At 41.7% G+C, this 20664-nt stretch overlaps 1 protein-coding gene across 1 annotated transcript in view; it reads right to left on the reverse strand.

Moving 5' to 3' along the window:
* Positions 1–20664, reverse strand: part of PPP4R2 (protein phosphatase 4 regulatory subunit 2) — a 45408-nt gene that overhangs the window by 15533 nt on the left and 9211 nt on the right. Inside the window, exon 3 of the mRNA XM_066615154.1 lies at positions 2077–2247. Within this exon, the coding sequence (XP_066471251.1) occupies positions 2077–2247 (171 nt within the window). The remainder of the gene's footprint in view (positions 1–2076; positions 2248–20664) is intronic.

Consider the following 20664-nt stretch of genomic DNA (forward strand, 5'->3'; position numbering starts at 1 on the left):
TTCTCAATTTTTAATATTAAAGAATACTTAAACTCACACTTGAATTTCTCCACTATAGCAAGAAGGTCAGTTTGTAAAAACTCATGCATTTTAGGAGTTCCAAGGATTAAGGGAAGCCACAATACATATTTTTCCATTAACTAAGGGCAGATAGAAGACTAGCTAGCATTCAGCTGAAATATCAGGCTTCTAGTTAAAATATTTGGGTAGCTAATAAGTAGCAAAGTTAAGCACCTGATTTTTATTTAAGCAAGTTTCAATACAAATACCAGTGTCATTCTTTTCAGTAATTAAATTCTTCCACTGTGCTTGGATTTTTAATTTCAGCTTTAGAGTCAAGGCAGATGCAATGCTAACACATCATTAGGGGTTCCATCTTTTCATTCCATTGCAGGTCCACTGCAGGTAGACCAATCAGAACTAGGACCTCAAAGTGTGCAGGCAGGAGGGGGTGTATTTAACGCCTTGCCTTCATGCTGCAGTCCAACAAAAGTGTCCCTCCCCCAGAAGCTGCCGATCACACCTATTGTTAAATAGAAACCAAACACCCTCCTGTGTCTAGTAGGGGTATATCCTGGCTTCACCTCCCCCAAGATTTGAATGCATTGAGCAATCCTGGCAATATTGATCATAGCAACATCTAATGTGGTGCTTCAAACAAACCAATTTGCATCAAAAGCATGCATTTGGATCCCTGACAACTATGTTAAAAAGCAGAAGCCAATCTTGGGACTAGAACTCTTCCTTGGCATATTTTACCCTACCCCTTAATTCATTTTGTACTCAAGTCCAACGTCACTATTATCAGTAGTCAACGTGCTGTGATATTTTTAAAAAAATGAATTACCATTCACCTACAATACAGTAGTCTACTTTGAGTGATCTTTTCAAAAAAAAGAGGGCTAACGGCTTGCTGGAGCTGGCTATTGATGTGGATGCCACGGATTCTTCATGTAATGCTATTTGTTACTGATCCTCGCATTCCTTCTCCACACTGTTATGTTTCCCAGACAAGACAGGGTTAATAATGTTCTCTGTCCTAGTTCACTAATTCTGAAGACTTGCCTGTGGACAAAACTTTGACTTTGGGTGCCCACTGGGCCAAAACAATTACAACACAGAAGGGTATTGGTATAAGATTGTTCCTTCGGTTTTGATTTTTAGTCATGTTAATCATAATTTGATTGTAATTTTTGACTGTGCTATTTAAAGAGACTACATGGCAGTTTCACTCCCGAATCGGCCTTTTCAGCCACACTAGAAGCTGTGCCAGAACCACCATTCAGAGCGCGATACCATAGTCTTCCGAGACTGAAGGTTGCCAACAAAACATGGCAGTTGTAGGACGTCTTGATCAACTTTAATCCCATCCTCTCTGCTTTTCCTACTCAGCAGTGGTAAAAGCTGATGCACAGTTAAGGTGAACTGGGTTTCCATTTAACCAAGATAAGAAACATGGTTTGAAGGGGGTTTCAAATAGTGGGGTGAGGGAAACTCCAGTTAATTGCAGTTATACTGTTTGCCAGCACTGACATTAACCACAACAAACGTTAGGGGAAAGAGTCATCTTATGACTGGTTCCCGATTTAACAACCACAGTTATGTCTGCACAAGCCTGTGTCCAAACTCTTAAAATGTCTGCCAAACTATTAAAACTAAAAATAATTGCATTTCAGAAGTAGCTGCAATGGAAAAGAACAGAATAATTTTCTGATCTACACTAGTGTGCCTGACAGAATAAGTAGCTCAAACAGATAATCTGTTCTCACTGCATGGTCACTTGGAACTTAGTAAGCTATTAAAAAGCTGTCATGCAGTTAGAAGGAGCAACTTTTGAAGAGCATCAGACTCTCTCACAGAGCTGAAGGAATGTAAGCAAATGATTTTATTATAAGAAAGATTCAGAAAGCTTACCACAATTCTCTGAACTTTGTCAACAAACATGTATTTATAGCAATTATTCATTTTGCCAAACACATGGCAGAAAATTACTACAATATGAAGGTCAGAGGCAGAATGCCTAAACTTAATAAATCATGCAGTCCAGGAAGAAAGGTTTGATCTAAGATTGCATACCCATTAAAGCCAGTGACTATTTTCAGAATGCGTTCTTTCATCTCCTCAAAGGGAATGTACTCCACATTGGGGTTAGGAGGGCCTCTTGGCTCAGGAGCAGAAGTTCTGAAGTCATCCATCACTTTCTCCAATTTGAAAATAAAATAGCCTTTGAACTGAGACCACTGAATCCTAAAAGAGAAATACACACAGCTTGCTTAACAGCGTATGAAAAACCACATGCTAACCATATTTATATTAAAGCAATAAAGCATGTGTAGCAGAGTTAGTTTTTAGAACTACCTGCAGGCAAGTAAGAATTAACCGAGATCAAACATTTTATATTATGCTTCGGAGGCAACACATAAAATGTAAAATATTGACAAAACATAGCATGATCTATCACAAAGGCCACAAATTGAAACTCTGATAAACATGCGAGTTTGACAGTAAAACTGGATAAAACCAAAGCCTTAAAAAAAAAAAATGGGTCAATGGCATCTCAAACTAGAAACGAATAAACTTACTGAGCAGGCATGCCGTGAACATCCAGAGAGAGGGAGCCAAGAGTTGCAGAAGTGTTAGCCATCCACCCTAATCCCAAGCTTATAAAAAGAGTTGCAAGATAAAGGCACCTTCTCTAATAAAATTCTGGCCCACTACCTATTCCTTCCCAGCTTGATGCCCCAATTTGGTAACCTTTGCATTAGGCTGTAAAACACAAAAAATCTAATAGCCTGTGGGCACAATCCTAATCCCTTATCTCAGTGCTTTCCAGCCCTGACATAAGGGCAATGCAACTCTGAGGTAAGGGAACAAACATTCCTTTACCTTGAGGAGGCCTCCGTGAGTGACACCCAACTGCAGGATGCAGCACACGTCCCATTGGCGCCACTATGCCAGTGCTGGAAAGTACTGACATAAGGGGTTAGGATTGCACCCTGTATTTCTAAAAGACCAAGCTAGTTTCCTGTTGATTCTCAATTACAACACACCAAGACATTCTTAAGTCATATCAGTTACAATACAAACACAAGTCTTTTTCCCTAACAAACAAAAAAGCACTGAGGAATCCTTTCTCCTTTTTAGTATATATAAACTTAAGCATACACATAGAATTAAAGAAATCCACACAGCAATATCTGTGTCTGACACACAAGTATGAGCAAGCAACCAAAATGCATAATAAGGGGAGGGATTTCGAAAAAGTCACTCTTACTGTTCATGCTGTGGCTGGGCAAAGCCAAGAGCAGTCAAAAGACAAGAGCAAAGTGTGAAACATTTCAGAACGAATGGCCCAGACCACACAAGCATGCACACACACATACAGCTTTCCAAGCACTGCATCCAATACTTGATTTTGCATTATCTGACACAAAGAAAGATGTAAAATACAGACCCCTAAAAATGGTAACTGTTTCAGAGGTTCACTTTTCTCCACCACTACCTATTTATGGTTAAACATTTGGTTTACCTAGTTGGCAGGTTTACTTTAATGTTGATAAGCAATTAAGGGCGCAATCCTAACTTGCGCTGGAACAGGCAACCCAGAAGGCTTGTGCTGTATCCAGCACAAGATAGAGCTCCAAGTCTGAGGAGAGCAGAACAGCTTGAAGTCACTCCTTGCTGCTCGGGAACAGGGGCTGCAATCCCAGATAACAGGTGGATCCCAGCCCCACCTCCTGCTCCCAGTCTGCCCCTGGACTCCCCTTCCCCACCCCAGAATGCCTCGCTCCCATTTCTTCCTGGCCTACCCCAGAGCCTTGCATTGGCTGAGCTCAGCCAACGCAAGGCTCACCCTGCAAGCCGCCCCGGAAGCTGGATGCACTTCTGGTCTGCTAGTGTGACTTGCTCTAGAGGAGGTGCAAACGTGCTTTACAGCTACCCTAATCCTAACTCGTAGTTAGGATTGTGCTGTTAGTGTATGTGAGACATTTGATAGGTATGGGCTTGCATAACACCCACTGTATTTACTTTGTATGTAATTGATTCATGTCCAAGGAGAATTTAATACCTAAAGCTCAAGTCTATTTTCTCAAGAGCTAACTAAAATGAGCGGTCAATATAGTACTGTACTGTCAGATGTTATGAACCAAGTCAGTATTTTCTATGACAGCAACTGCTCTAGGGCAGACTTTCTCAATGCTTGTTCTCCATCGAATCACTTCACATGGCCCACCTACTGGATGGACCATCAGAAGTAACTAGTAATGATGTCATCGCCAGTTACTTCTGGATTGGGAGGTCAGATGCAACACAGCAAACTCCAGTAAGAGGCACAGGACAGATGGGAGGGCTTTCTCAAGCACACAAGTAGTACACGCTGGAGCTCTGCCCACCAAGACAAGTCTCCTATTCCTGCTTGTCACATGGTATTGCTGGTCTCGCTGCCAGGCAATGAAGGTCTGAGGCTCCTGCGTGTATCCTGTGCCACTGGTTGAGAAATGCTGCTCAAGAGCAAATCTGAAAATCTGCTGGCACACAAGCATCACTATCAAGGGCCATTTATGCCACACCGCCAACACTGTATGTATGCTAATGACATACAGACGCGAACAATCTATACAACAAGCAGTATTGTTGACTGACTCCAGGTCCTGTGGTATACTGATTCTTACAGAAGGGATACAAGTTCTCTCTCAGTTTCTCTCGTGGTGAACCAGCAGTCCTCTAACACTGTAGGCACCTTAATCTAGATTGGTTAAAACTAATTTTAACAGTTTTGTTCAGCATCCTCAGCAATACATACTAATAGCTACCAAAGAGGAATGGAAAGAAAAAAGGCTCAGTTTAAAAACCTTGAGTTTGCCTGTAAAACACACACAAATGAAAACCCTCCAGTTACAAACGGTGTGACGGGGAAATACACTAATTCAATACGGAGGGGAAGGCAGACATAGGTTACAACAAGTCTCATCCAATAAACAATCAGCTTGAACAAGAACTTGCTATGTTTGACATGTTTCAACATGAACAGAATTTAGAAAGCAGCAGTCAGCAAGCTTGGAGAACTGAACTGGGGAATTTGCAGGGTGACAGTTGAAATCCCATCAGAGGGAAAAATCTACCAGATTCAGTAATGCATCTGAAACCAAACAGAATGAGCAATATCAAGGTTTCAACTTTTGCCTCGTGGAATACCTTAGCTTAAGCAAAGAGTTTTGTACTCAGAATCTTAGACCAAGGCGTATTAAATTATGTACATTTCTGCATAATGTTTTAAAATGGTCAACTACCTGAAAAGGCATAAGGTCAGTATCTGTAGCAGGAGCAAAACATACTACTGTAATCAGCTAGTCACTTCTTTCGATGTATAATTTTTTTAATAAAACTTACACCAAAAATGCCTACATAGCAGAATACATCAAGTTATAATAACACCTGTTTTCTCTCCTCTGTAATTTGAATTAGTTCCTTTCTAGCATTATAAGAATATAAATGTGTTTGGAGGATTTTTGTGAGTAGTAGCTACATTTTGATGAAAAGGAATAAGAATTCTAATTACAAAATAGCTGACTATGTAAATGCTCAATTACTAATATCTTGAAGTACAGCTTAGTTTCTTTTTAAAAAGTTCTCTTTTCCACAGCCTCGGAAAATAAAGTAGCACTAAATTTCAGATGGGGCTAAAAATTACTGCATAAAGTTAACATGGTTGTAGTCTAATTATTCTTGGGTTTAAATGTTTTATTTATTTTTAAAGGCATAAACAAATATGAAAAATGTACAGATAACTTCATTAATATAACTGCTGTGGTTACACAAAGATTAAAAAAACAGAGGACAAGAGATCACAAAATTAGAACAAGAACAAACCCACAGAAATGTAGCTACCCAATGACAGAGGCACACACTGAGAAACACTGAGTTGTACCCTAACAAAGTCTGTCATGACCAGATACCACTGAAATCAATAAGACAAGTTAATCATGACTAACTTTGCTGGGATATAACCGAGTGCAGACAAGAAGAGAAAGAAACAAAAAGAAAGGGTGATTATTTATTTATTTAAGAGATTTATGCCCCGCCTTTCCACCCCGCTTTAGGGCCCTCAAGCAGCAGACAACAAGAGTTACCAGGCAATAAACAAAACAAGATGATACTTATAAACACATAAAAGAACTTTAGGGGAAGGGAGGACTGACAGCTCAGAGGTCATAGGTGCTAGATTCATTCTAGCAAACATTCCTCTCAGAGGCATGTTGCACAGAATTACAAGGCACAGGAGGAAAGGGCATTTTATAAGAAAAAACTGTTTAGAAATGTTCTTGCTAGACTTGCTATTAAGTCACTTGTCTTAGATTTTCCACCCATCACCAGACAAAGTGGAGAGTAAGCCCATGCGTACCTGGAAGATGCACATTGAATGAAGCATCTTTTGTACCACATGCAAGGTTAAAATATTTAACATGTTTTTTGGCCGCTACCTTTCTAGGCATTGTTCTTAAAATAGCAAACTGGCCCAGCAAACCACCTGTGGAAACAGGAGGGTTTACATGCTTTGCTCCTGCTGTAGTTCCAGTTGAGATCACTCATTCAATCAAACGCACACACTCCATGCACAACTTAAAAAAGGAAAATAAAGCTTCCAGTGAAATTCCATTAACAATTTTCTCCTTCCATAAACAGTGTGCAGGGGAAGGCATAACTACAGATGGGGCAAAGGCATGGCAGGTATCCATGAGAAGTAGGGCCATTTCAGTAGTAATGGTGACGCTATGAAATGGAAGTTAGACAGGCTCCTACACTGATCTCCTTTAAATGCCAACCCAAACCTTTGCTGGGGGTGGGGGGGGGACACTTCAGTGGCATTTTGAGTTGCTTCTTTAAGGACTTGAGGGCTACGTGCTGTTAATTTGAGATGACTTTTTTGCTTTGCATTTTCAGTTTTTGCAACTGTATTTGATCTTTTAAGTAATTTTGTTCTATTAATTGTTCTACTGACATGGTGCTATTTGCCGCTTTTCCATACCACCTGTGATGTTGTACAAGACGAAGAGTTTGTGCCAACTTTTCATCATGTACAGCACAGTCACAGGACAGAGCTCCAAGAAAAGCACTAGGATTTTTAGAACACATGCAATAAGGGAAGCAAAAAGCAGGTAACTTGGTCTCAAAATGCTCACACATTTTGAAATTGTGGCACCATTTCCAGACAAGATGAAATCACAAAAAAACTAAGCATGGGAAAAGTGTATACTTTGAGCTAACATGTTTGCCTGTATGAGTTCAAACAAAGTTTTGCAACTTTATCTACATGATTGCAACATCATTTTCCTTGCTTTCCACATTCACCCACAACTTGATTCTGCCTACTGACGTTTTCATTCTTCTTGTTACCATGGCTTCATGACAACAATGTTTTAACAAGCCTCTCAAAGGAATGTATGGAAAACAGTACAGTAGCTTATTCAGCAACCAAGGGCTATATTTTATTGCAAGAACAATTAGCACAAATTCTTTATGTACTACATTTGCTGGTCCCAAGTTTGACCATACCATGCATAATGTATGACCCTATTCTAGGCAGTCTTAAAAGAAAATCCAACATTTCACTGCACACACAATAAGCCAAGTCATCCTACTATTCACTGGGCAATATTGTGGGTAGAAAGCAGTGGAAGATGTGGACAAAACCTCTGTTTGCAAGCTGTTTCAAGGTCTCAACTTTTTCATTTAATTTCACAGCTAGAAAAATAGGGAGATTTGATAGATTTATGGAGGAAAAGTCAATCACAGGTTACAAGCCATGACATGTATATGTAACCCAGGGGTCGGCAACCCACGGCTCCGCATGCGGCTCTTTCAGCTGTCTGCTGCGGCTCCTCTGGGTGAAAGTGGCAAAGGGGGTGACAGCAGGCACCTGTGTTGGGAGTGCACGCTGCTTCCCTCCGCCCCCTGAGCTCACTGCCCTCCTCTCCCTTCACCCCCACCTGCCCTGCATTGGTTTCCCTTTTCAGTTCTGCCCGCTCTGCAGGCTTAAGCTCCCTGTTTTTCCCTTCCCCAACTCTCCAGCAGGACGACGACGCCCTCCTCCTCAGCCATTGCGAGCCCTTGCAGCCTGCCTTTCCCTGAGCAGGTCCCCACTCAGTGCAAGGAGAGGCTTTTCCTCCACAGCTGAGGAGACATCCTGTGTGTCTACTCAGTAGTAAGCTCCATTACAGCAGATGAAGCTTACTCCTAGGAAAGGGTGCCTGGGATTGCAGCCTTGGAGCCTGCTCCTATGCGTGTCTACTCAGTTGTAAGCCCCATTACAGCAGATGAAGCTTACTCCCAGGAAAGGGTGCCTGGGATGGCAGCCTTGGAGCCTGCTCAAGGCCAAGCGCAAGGACGGGTGAGTGGGAGCACAGCAGGTCTGTTCGCCCTGCTATAGTCCCTGGGCAAGCCCCGCTGTAGTCCCTGGGCTACTCCCAGGAAGGTGTGGAGGGCTGTAGCCTCAGCCCCCTCCTGTGCACGTCTACTCACAAGTAAGCCCCGCTGTAGTCAGTGGGGCTTCCTCCCAGGAAGGTGTGGAGGGCTGCAGCCTCAGCCCCCTCCTAGGCAGGTCTACTCACAAGTAGTCAGTGAGTCTTCCTCCCAGGAAAGTGTGGCGAGGACTGCAACCTGAGAGCTCCAACCAACTTGTTTGCTCAGAAGTCAGATTGCAGTCAATGGGGCTTACTCCCAGGATAGTGTGGAGAGGGTTGCAGCCTGAGTGAGGGCAGGGCAGGGCAGAAGCTGGCCTGTGGCTGCCCCCCCCCACTCTGGCTTCTTCTCTTCCCCACCTCTGGAGTCTGTGTCCTTTTTTCCTTCCAGCAGGGTGCCTCTGGAAGGTGGGGGGAGTTCTTTAGTATCCATGTAAGATAAGCAGATGTCATAACCACCATATGTACTGGAATCCTGGAAGATCTGGTGAGGAGGTAGATGTGGTGTCAGCAGTGGCCCCTTTAAGGGTAAGGCCTGGGCATCCAGCAGAGTGTGCTGCACAGCTGCAGCCACTTGAAGGCAATAGGGCCCTCAGGGATATAAGGAGCACCTGAGGCAGGAAGGGCATTCGGATTGGAGAAGGAGTGCAGGTTGGAGAGGAGACTGACTTGGCTTATTGACTTTGACATTCTGACTGATTTGACTAACTTACTTTGGAATCTGACCTTGGACTGTGACTTGGCTTATTGACTTTGGACTCTGCCCTGGAAACTCTGACTGACTTTGTGACTAACGGACTGCTGGAGACACTGGAGTTTGAAGTGTGGCTGCTGTGCCCAAGATCTGCTAACGACCCAGGGTCTGCTGTAGTGGTGGGAGGCTGCTGGCAGGAGAGAGGACCTCTGCAGGTTGAACAGGCGAGCTACCCTGGAGGTGGGGTCCAGCAGGACTGCAGGGCAGAACCAGGGTCATTTGTTGGGGGAAAGAAGGGGAGCTAATTTGCTTAAAGTGGGCATAATTCTCCAGGCAGAGAATGGCCTTGGAATCAGGCAAAATGCCATAGAGGACCAGGCGTCTGAAAACACAGGACAAGAATGTATGACAAAACTAACTAAAAGCTACAAGAGGGGGCTACATTATAAAAATGGGACCTATAAGAGCATAAAGGTAAAAAAACTATATATGCAGTGTTATCTTCATTTTAGATGTCAAAAGGGTTTTGTGGCTCCTGAGGTTTTTTTTCCTCTGGAAAATGGGTCCAAATGGCTCTTTGAGTGCTTAAGGTTGCTGACCCCTGATGTAACCTCCTCATTTTAGAAGTAGGCTACTCAGAATGACAGATGCAAGCGAATGGCAACAGGATGCAGTTATCTTGTGGTCTTGTATGCCCCCTGAGGTGTCCAGTGGGCCACTATGCGATACAGCAGGGCTTTTCAAACTGGGGCGTCACGACGTCCCAGCCAGAGAGCCCTGGCCACTTTCCCCTTAAGGGGCAGGGGGAGGCAGCAAAACCGGAAGTGCAGCACAGTCACTATGCTTTCACTTTTTAAGCTGCAGGGAGCCTTGCAGACACTCATGCAGGGCTCTGCACACCCCCGACAGCCTGCTGCAGGGACTGGTGAGTGCTTCCCAATTCCTGTAGCCCACTTAGCGACACGATCCTAGGGACTGCATTGCTACCTCCCCCCCCCCACCCCTGCAAGAACTTACTGTGGTTCAAACTCTCCTAGACACTTTGAAAACCGTTGGGATACAGGAAGCTTCGGCTATCTTATGTTCTTAATCCTGCCCTATTTTTCTTGTCTTTCACAACTGATGTTCTGATTCTTACATATGATTAAGAGGAATAACTGTGAAATGTCTTTATCTCTTGATTATATCTTTCCTCTTGTCATTAGAAGCATTATTTTCTAGGTAATCTATACTTTCAAGGGTGACCTTTACAATCCTAGGAAAAACTAGTATTTGTTTTATTATTTTGGTCTATTATCCTCTGCTACAAATGTTTGATTATATGAAAATGTAATGGTTTGCACAGAATTAAATTTTAGCTTCATTGTAAATTGTGACTATCCAAGACAAATGATTCAGAAACATATTTATGCCTATAGTCCATGCATTACACCAGGGGTGTCCAAAGTTTTTGGCAGGAGGGCCACAATCTCTCTGACACTGTGTTGGGGGCTGGGGAAAAAAATTAATTTACATTTTAAATTTACATAAGTTTACATAAATGAATATATTGAAGATGAACTTATATGAAGAATGAAGGTCTTGCAATAGCTCAAGGCCTATAAAAGGCCTTGCACAAAGCAAGGCTGGCCTTTCCTTTGCTGCCGCTACTGCATCACAGACGTGAAACAGCAAGCAGTGGAGGGAGCCCTCAACCCACAGCTCATGCGAGAGGTCAAACAGTCACCCTCATGCTGAGAGCAGTTGCGTCAGGCCAGTGTGGGCTCCAACAAATCTTCGGAGGGCCAGAGGCTCATTGGAGACAGGGGGCTCCCTGAGGGCTGCATTGAGAGGCCTCAAGGGCCGGGGTTTGGGCACCCCTGCATTACACTAAAGGCACAATCCTAACCCCTTATGTCAGTGCTTCCCAGCACTGGCACAGTGGCGCCAATGGAACATGTGCTGCATCCTGCAGTTGGGTGTCACTCACAGAGGCCTCCTCAAAGTAAGGGAATGTTTGTTCCCTTACCTCAGAGCTGCATTGCCCTTAGGTCAGTGTTGGAAAGTACTGACATAAAGGGTTAGGATTACACCCTAACACAGTAAACAGTATGGCATAGCAGAAAAAGTGGAGGTTGGATCTTGGAAACCCAAGTTTAAGCCAGTCATTCCCCCTCCCATGTGTCTTTACCTCTGTCTTCCTTTTGTCCTCACAACAACACTGTGAGGTGAGGCTGAGAGATAGTAACTGGCCCAAGGTCACCCAAGAAGCTTCAATGCTGAGCAGGGATTTGAACATGGATCTTCCAGGTCTAACTCCAACTCCCAAACCACTACACCAATGGTTCCCAAACTTTGGGCCATTTACTGCGAATCCCCATTAGGGCTACAATCTTATACATTGTATAGGGCAGCAGGTTTTGTGAGAGGATTCCGTGGCTCCCCTGACTAATTTCCACAGCTCCTAAGAGAAACAAGGCTCACAGATTGGAAACCACTGCACTACACCATCCTGGCATCATTTCTACTACAGGTTCACTGTGAGAATCTCTGACAAGACACATTGTAAATAATATCAAAATATAGTTGGGAAATGGAGACAGACTCATTACTACCATTTTTAATGTTAAATGTCTACAGATGTTTAGTTTCTCAATTTTGTTAAAATTACTTTTTAAAATAACTGTAATAGAAGATCACTTTAGATCAGGGGCGTCAAACATAAGGCCCGGGGGCCGGAAGTGGCCCGCGGAAGCTTTTAACCTGGCCCTCAGGCTCTCATCCGCTGAGCAGTGCTAAGGAGTTACTGCTGAAAGGGCAGCCCATGTGAAAATTGGGCTCTCCCATATCTTGAAATATGATCAAGATTTGCGTATTTCTCTTTGTCATTTGCAGTTAAGTTCCTAAGTGAGAAAAAGTGCTTGCTTTTTGTTACGATCTATTTAATGACATCACTTCCGGCCCTCAACAGGCATCATGTATGCTATTCAGCCCTCTGCATGAAACGGGTTTGACACCCCTGCTTTAGATCAATACTCATCAAACCACAGCCTGTGGGCCGGATCTGATGCAGCGCTGCAACCCTACTCCATGTGAGCATCTCTAACAGTTCCATCACACTGCTTGAAAGAAGCCCACCTGATAGCTGCAACACAACACTCTGGGCAGCTGCGTTTGCCTGTAAATGCAGGTGCAAAGCCTGCTGGGACAGTGGACTACAGACAAAGGTGCCTAGAGCAGGGGTCTCCAAACATTTTGACCAGAGGGCCGCTTCAAATATCTGGCACAATGCTGAGGGTCGGGAAAAAAATTTAAATATAAAATTTGTATAAATAAGTTAGAGATGGAACTTAGATGAGTGAATAAATGAATGGGCTCATTCATTCAACCTCTCTGGCTCTTAGAACACCCTCCAGATGCAACCAGAGCACAGTTCTAGTCATGTTCGGACAAGCGTGCCTTGTCAATTGTCAAAAAGCTGATGGTGTGCCTTGGCCATTTTAGTGCCTTGCCAGTGTACCACAAAATGAGAAACGTTGAAAATAATAATAATAATAATAAAACTTTATTTATATCCCGCCCTTCTCCCCAAAGGGACCAGGGCAGCTTACAACATGTTAAAAACAGATTAATAACATAATTTAACAACAAATAAAAACGTGTTAAAACACATTCATTAACAGATACCATAAAAACAGTAGTCAGATAAAAAGTCAGATAAAAAGAGCAAAACGCAGCAAATCAGGCCTGTAAAAATACTAAAAGATATAGAAAAGATGTTAAAAAGGACATGAACTCAGAAGGCTTGTTTAAACAAACGGGTCTTCAGGCCTCGCCTAAAAGTCTCAAGAAAGGGAGCCATTCTCAAGTCAAGGGGAAGGGAGTTCCATAATGTTGGTGCCACTACTAAGAAGGCCCTATTTCTTACCGCCACCCCACATACCTCCTTAGGCGGCGGCACTTGTAAAAAGGCCTTCTCTGATGACCTAAGAGGACAAGCCGGATTGTACGGAAGTAGGCAATCTCTAAGATAACCTGGCCCAGAGCAGTATAGGGCTTTAAAGGTCAAAACCAGCACCTTGAATTGGGCCCGGAAATGAATGGGCAGCCAATGCAGCCCCCAGAGAAGCGGGGTCAGAAAATCACTGGCCTACAGCATTGCAGCCATCAGGTTGGCAGCTGCCCAGAGCATTGCAGCCATCGGGTAGGCTTCTTTCAAGCAGCGTGGTGGAACTGTAAGAGCTGGTTCGAACGGGGACAGTTCGGACCACTTTTACTGAACACAATAGCTGCAAGTTTGGCAACTGCTGCTTTACACATTAAATTCTACCAAGGACAACGTCAGACTATCAATCCAGAACCAAATGACAATTTACAGGAACACACAGGTGTTTTCCCACAAAGCAGCAATGTCAGACAAGTTTAAAACATGTAGCTTACCTCTAGGTTGGACTCAATACATCACAACTGCATCACTAGTTCTATGAAAACCTATGAAGTATCATGTTTTAACTTTTTTCTTTCTATATGGAAAACTCAGTTAAAAGAAGGAGTTAATCACCACCACCATGTTCAATACTAATTTTTCTCAATAGAGAGGGTTTCTGACAATGCTGGATCTCTTGGGTTGGAAGCAAGTTCAGTTCGAAGTTGAACTACAGGACTGCTACTGGAGATTGGTATTTTTCAGCCACATACTGTGTGCTTTTATTGTTACACAATCTTGAGTGCCTTTGCAGTGGGGCAATGAAAATGAAGAAAACTGAAATAAGGCAATACAGGTCCAACTTTGTTATACATGGATTTTTAACACACAGATTTGACTCAACTTGGATGGCCACTGCAAATGAGAAGGAATGTGCTGATCCCTGGAGAAGGGGAAAAATGCACCCCTTAAAATGCTTTTCTTACTGTTGTAGAGATTTTTATCTCAACATGAGAAGGACCCTTTAAATGAAAGGAAAACAGTCCTTTACAATTCTTAGAGAGAGGGCAGCCAGCTGACAATCCATCCATCCATCAATCATTCTCTCTCCAAGCAACCCCCTCCCTTCCCCCTGAACATGGGAAAGAAAGATAATCCCTTCTAAGGGCCTGGAGAGAGTTGGATTGTCTCTTAATGACTATATCTTAACAGCACAAAGGTCAGTAAGGCTGTTTTTAAATCACCTGAACAAAGGAACTTTGTTTTTTAAATTGATTTGCTACAGAGCAGATTTTTGCCAAGGAAACCCACAAGAGACTCAATCTGTACATTGGAGAAAATATTTGCCTGCAGCAACACACTGCTTATCCTGTGGAGATGTATTATAAATATAACAATGTGCAAGATTGTATACCCAAAATTATCTATTTTCAAAACAGTTTAAGGTTGTTCTTTACAACAGTGAAGATTATTTTGTTTGCTTAGTTAAAATTTACAATTAAATGCAGACATAAGGCAGGAAAAAAAGAGCTCTACCATACATCTTGAGATCACAGTATTGCTGATGCTATATAGTTGTGTATTTAATCAGTCCTTTGATAGAAGACCACTGAGAATGCCACAAAAGAGCAGAATATGTATAAAAAATGTTTAAAAGGAAAAAGCTTCCCAGTTATAATATCTGGTTGGTATCATAATTAATATTAATTCAGTCACACTAGAAAGAAATGGAGGCTAATTCACTATAAACTTCTCATCTTTTCATCCATTATAAAGATCAACCCTAACAACATTTAGAACTGGTTTAAAAGTTCCATGAATGCCAAACTATGGACATGTTCACTGGCGAGGGAAGGACTGCCCATTCTCTTCTGCACTAAACAGACACATGTGGGTGTCTAGGAGCTCACAAAGAAAATAATTTGCCTGAAAAAAGAATGTTGTAACACAGTGTTTTCAAACTGTGGGTCAGGACCCACTAGGTGGGTCGCAAGCCAATTTCAGGTGGGTCCCCATTCATATTTTATTTTTAATATATTAGACTTGATGCTGCCATGGTATGTGACTGCATTTGGGGAAATGTCACATCTTTTTTTAACAAGTATATGCCTTTAAGAATGATAGTAAATGGGACTTACTCCTGGGTAAGTGTTGGTAGGACTGCAGCCCAGGATTGTTAAAAATTTTCCTACTTGATGATGTCACTTCCGGTCACATCACTTCTGGTGAATCTTAACAGATTCTCATTCTAAAAAGTGGGTCCTGGTGCTAAATGTGTGAGAACCACTGTTGTAATAGATAAAACAAAGTGGAATGAGGGTCACAGCAAAGGTTTCATTAATTAGTTTTGAAGATGACATTAATACTGCTTTGGGCAATACTTGGTCAAAGTCCCAATCTTCCAAAATCCTAGCCTTTAGACACAGAATGAATCCTCAATGTCTCACTCTTCAGTTTCATATTTACCTTACCTTTTAAATTCCAAAAAGAAAAATACTCCACCCTTTGGAATGTCCATGGTTTATATTCATTACAACTTGGAGTTGCAACTTGTTACATAGTTAGATACCATGGGAACATACAATATGCTTAATCATTTTACATCTTATTCTAATTGCTGCTGTATAACAGATGCACAAGTCATTTCAACAATGCCATTTTCGTCACATTAGAACTAAATGTTTAAATGTCAATTCCCTTTTCGGTCTTATAGACATTAAGATAGTTCCCATTCAGATAGCACTTGAGTTGGCATCCTTTTGAATTAAAAATGCAATTCTTCCATCAATGGATATTACTAAATACACTCTTATTTGAGCCATCTTCTTCAAAAAAAGAGTTCTGATTTCAGTCTTAATTTAGTATTCTCTTGTGTTTTCTGTGCCAACAGTTTGCAGAGAAGCACCAAATCCACAAGATAACAAAGCTGATTTCAAATCCCCTTCAATCATTCCCTGTGGTGCTGCAAAATGGTCACTTTCACCATCAGTCATGCCTGAAGTGTAACTTCTACCGAACATGGTAAACTGCTCGCTTCTCAAACAATACTGCATTGTTTCATCTGTGACTGAATTCCAGAGTTCTCTGTTTCCAAACCACATCTGAAGTGTTGGCATGGGAAAAATACAACATACTGACAGAAAAGGCAACTGTACTGCTAAACAGAACCTCAATTAGCATGCAAACCAGCTGATACAAAGGACAACTGACTAATGAAGTTACTCGGAGTTCACCACTTTCAGAGGATATTACTTATTTGATTAAAAATGAAAATGTGGAAGATTTTACTAAAGCAGTTGCCCAGATAAGTGGCTCATATAGAATGCACTGCACTGTGTTGAATCTAAAGCAAATTAAAAGACCAACTTTCCAAATCACAGCATCTACACATTTGATCAGGACAAACTTAATTGGTCTCAGACAGAATAAAGGGAAGCAAATTGGAAAGGGTAGGCTTCTCTTGAAATACTCTATTTCCCGGACTACTGACATACTGTATTTTGAACAATTAATAAGTATAGATATGTATCTACAATCTCTGCAAGGTGTGACACCTTGTCTGAGAAATATCTATATTATTTTGTGAACTTTAATATAGAAACCCTTACTAGGTGTGTTCAAAATGGAAACACATAACTACTATTTCTGGAGCACAAATCCTGGACTAGTGAACCAGAGATCAGAACACACACACACAGGTGCTGATTACTGCAAAAAGGGGTAAGAAACCCTGACAAAGATCGATGGTTGAACTAGAAAGCCCATGGGATAAATATCACATTGATTTCTACCAATAAACTTTAGATACTACCATTATATTTCTAGAGAAATTTTAGTGCATGTTTCATCATAATGTTCTCATTGTTACACTTTATCTGCTATCAGCCACCTTCAATTACCCCAGCTGAAGAAACAAAAACTCTCAAACCACTTCTCTTTGTTCAGACTTGTCCCAGAATGCACAGTGATGCATGCTGAAGTGAGTCTGGGCTAACATAGGGGCCACTGCGCAACCTGGAAGAGGTTGCAGGGACCTCAAAAGGCTGCCTGGAGCCCTCAAATGCAGTTGTTTTGCTGTGCAGTGGAAGGTGGGCTATTTTGGATTTCTTTCTTTACTTTCTACATGTTTTTAAAGTGGTCCCCTGGGATCCGCAGTCTCTGGAACTGGATATGGGGGGGGGGTGCCTGTACTACAAACCACATTCTAGAGACTGATGCAAGAGAAACTCACCCATTTTTCCAAACAGTGGCACAACAATGCCTTCACAATGCTTTCTCAGATTCCTAACTGGTATTTAATTCTACAGCACAATAACTCTGAGTGACAAGTTCCTCCCATTATTACTTTATTAGTAAATATTTTTATACCACTCTACAACAAGAGTAGTTCACTCTTGCCACTCCATGGACTTGACTATCTTGAGATGCAAATATTGAAAACCCTTGCTAATGGTTCCAAGATCCAACATGAGAAATACAAGACGAAACATGTTTAGGTACTGGAGAAAGAAAACTGGTTAGAAAAAGTATTGATAAGAATCCGTTCATGTGCTGATTCAAAAAATAAAGAATGAGAGAGTATGAATCAAGACCTAACTAAGTTAACGGACAAAAATAAAGAAATTAAAAAGTATCTGATTTCTAGGTGTTTTCCTTAGTCACATGCAGCTGCAATAATTCATACTGCAGACAAGATGTGCATTTGTAACAGACACACAGCTGCAGAAGAACTTTCCTCACTTACATGCCCAGGCATGCAGATAATTATATCTCCAGTAAGAACTAGTATGTCTCACCAAGATGGCGGAAATTCTTGACATCCAAGAAAGCTGCGTCAAGCAGAAGTTCTAAGGTTCTTATTTCTGAAATTCCACATGCAAAATTAAATGCCAGAATAGTAACTGCAGCAATGCATTTCCCGAGGTCAAATTTCACAATTGTTCAGCACCCCAGCTCTGAAATACTGAAAGCATATAGTCTGCAAGGCTCATTAATCCAGAAAAAAATCCTCTAGTCCCAAGAAAGCACAGTTTATCAGTGACATGCCTTTTGTACACTTCCCTGAAACAATACAGCACATTAAAAACTATAATGGTGGCTTATAAATGACATTGCCTACAGAGGCATTCTGGTTTTGTAAGGACTACACTGATGTTTCTCTGTAAAAGTCAAAACGGTAACATTTTTAGTTCAAAATTACATTTCAAAAGCATATGCTCATTACTGGAAGCCAAGGATTTAAAATGAAAGTTTAAAATTTGCAGTTATTTCACTGAACAAACAAAGTTAGATAGCAAGCAAGAATACCTCTGCAGTAAGAAAAGAGTGTCTGAACAGATTTTCATTTTTAATGCGAAAGGACTTCACAATGTTTACATCTGGCCCCCTACAACTCTCTTGTGCAATAGATCACTGTTATTTGCTGAATGTCTAAAGTTTTTTATTAAGCCCGAATATGGTTTGATCATTAGAATGACTTACATGGACTTGATCCAAACTTCAAGTTTCTAAAATAAGGCAACACTGAAAAACACAAGACTCACATCCAAGTCAGATAAAGTTTTCTCCTTGTTCAACTTATTTAACTGTGCAGGCAGATGTTTCTTTGCAGTGAAATTTCTAAAGAAAAACTACAGTATGTTTACTGACAAAGTTGCCAAGCAACATTTAACACTGTCTTGTGTTTTCAGCAGTTGAAGTTCACACCAAAATTTATTTCTCCTTCCCAGGCACTGCTCTCACAGCCCCCAACCCACACTGCTCTTTATTTCCACATTTCTTTGTCAGCTACAAGACACTTATGAAAGAGAAGTGGCACTGCTGTATATACACATACTAATTGCCCTCCTTCCACAGCTCCCTTCTCTAGATTATCCCTTTAAAAAAAATCTTGCATCACCTGTGACAACACTTGTAGAGCAAAGGTATGCACAAATATACATCTTTGGAATGCAGCCAAAGTGCTGAATACAACACCAGGTATGAAACACTGAAACATCTGCACTGTTAGGGAGTCTATGCTCACAATGCTGAGTAGCTCAAGTCCAGTTTATTTACTTCTGCATATCTTTCAAAAGCTAGTCACCTGGGGCAAGGGAGGACAGCTTCTAGGAGAACTGGCAAGGAGGAATTTGTAAAATTGCAGAGCTTGGTGCCATCCCTCAGTCCAATTTCAAGCATCAACATGTCATATATAACGACAGGTAAGTGTGTGACTGGGTAGGCAGACCACTAACCTTTTTGATATCTAATAAATTCTGATCAATTAATTGCCTAACTCAGTGTTTCTCAAACTGTGGGTCGGGACCCACTAGGTGGGTTGCGAGTCAATTTCAGGTGGGTCACCATTCATTTCAACATTTTATTTTTAATATATTAGACTTGATGCTATCATGGCATGTGACTGCATTGGGGAAATGTTACACATCTGTACTTTTAACAGGCTACTTTGTATATGCTTTTAACAATGATAGTAAATGGGACTTTCTCCTGGGTAAGTGTGGAAGGACTGCAGGCTAGGATTGTTAAAAACTTTCCTGCTTGATGAAGTCACTTCTAGTCATGACATCACTTCTGGTGGGTCCTGACAGATTCTCATTCTAAGAAGTGGGTCTTAAAAGTGCTAAAAGTTTGAGAACCACTGGCCTGATTACACAGGCTCCTGAAGTTAAGGACAGCTGTGTTTGTGCTTTCACACAGTGCATCCTTCAGTGGTGCTTTTGAACAGGCATGATAGACTGCGGCTGCCAAGAACCAGGTGTTTCAAGGTCAGTGCATTTCAACTTCAGTATATACCCCTGGAACTTAACCAGTACTTAAATAGGAGACAGTGTAAATGTGAGAATGTTTTGTTCTATTACATAAATAGTAATGTAGGAAACAATGCTTGATGGCTATCCGTAAAGAAAACAATGTGCACTTTTGCTGTTTTAAGACAGCAAGAAAGGAGGGAAAGGAGTGTAAGTGATCTATTTTCCTCTGAAACATCCTCTGCAAGTACTGCCCTCGGATTTATTTTGTATTGATATTTTAGTATTGTTGTTTTGGCCCAGAACCAAACAAATTTACTTTCTAGTAAACATGTGACAGCATGTTCAACAAAATTGTCTCTCACAAGAGAATACACTGCACAAGTCTAGCCGCACCATTATCACCAACGAAGTGCAAAATTGGTAAGACAATAAACAGTCTCTATGAACAAGTATGGCCCCAAGCTCTTACATAAGAACATAAGAACAGCCCCACAGGATCAGGCCATAGGCCAATCTAGTCCAGCTTTCTATATCTCACAGCGGCCCCACCAAATGCCCCAGACAGCACACCAGATAACAAGAGACCTGCATCCTGGTGCCCTCCCTTGCATCTGGCATAGCCCATTTCTAAAATCAGGAGGCTGCACACACACATCATGGTTTGTAACCCGTAATGGATTTTTCCTCCAGAAACTTGTCCAATCCCCTTTTAAAGGCATCCAGGTCAGATGCCATCACCACATCCTGTGGCAAGGAGTTCCACAGACCAACCAAACGCTGAGTAAAGAAATATTTTCTTTTGCCTCCAACAGGTTTCCAGAATAATCATGTTTTCTAATTGATCAACGCTTTGAA

This window comes from Tiliqua scincoides, chromosome 2, assembly GCF_035046505.1.
Source record: "Tiliqua scincoides isolate rTilSci1 chromosome 2, rTilSci1.hap2, whole genome shotgun sequence".
Taxonomy (NCBI): Eukaryota; Metazoa; Chordata; class Lepidosauria; order Squamata; family Scincidae; genus Tiliqua; species Tiliqua scincoides.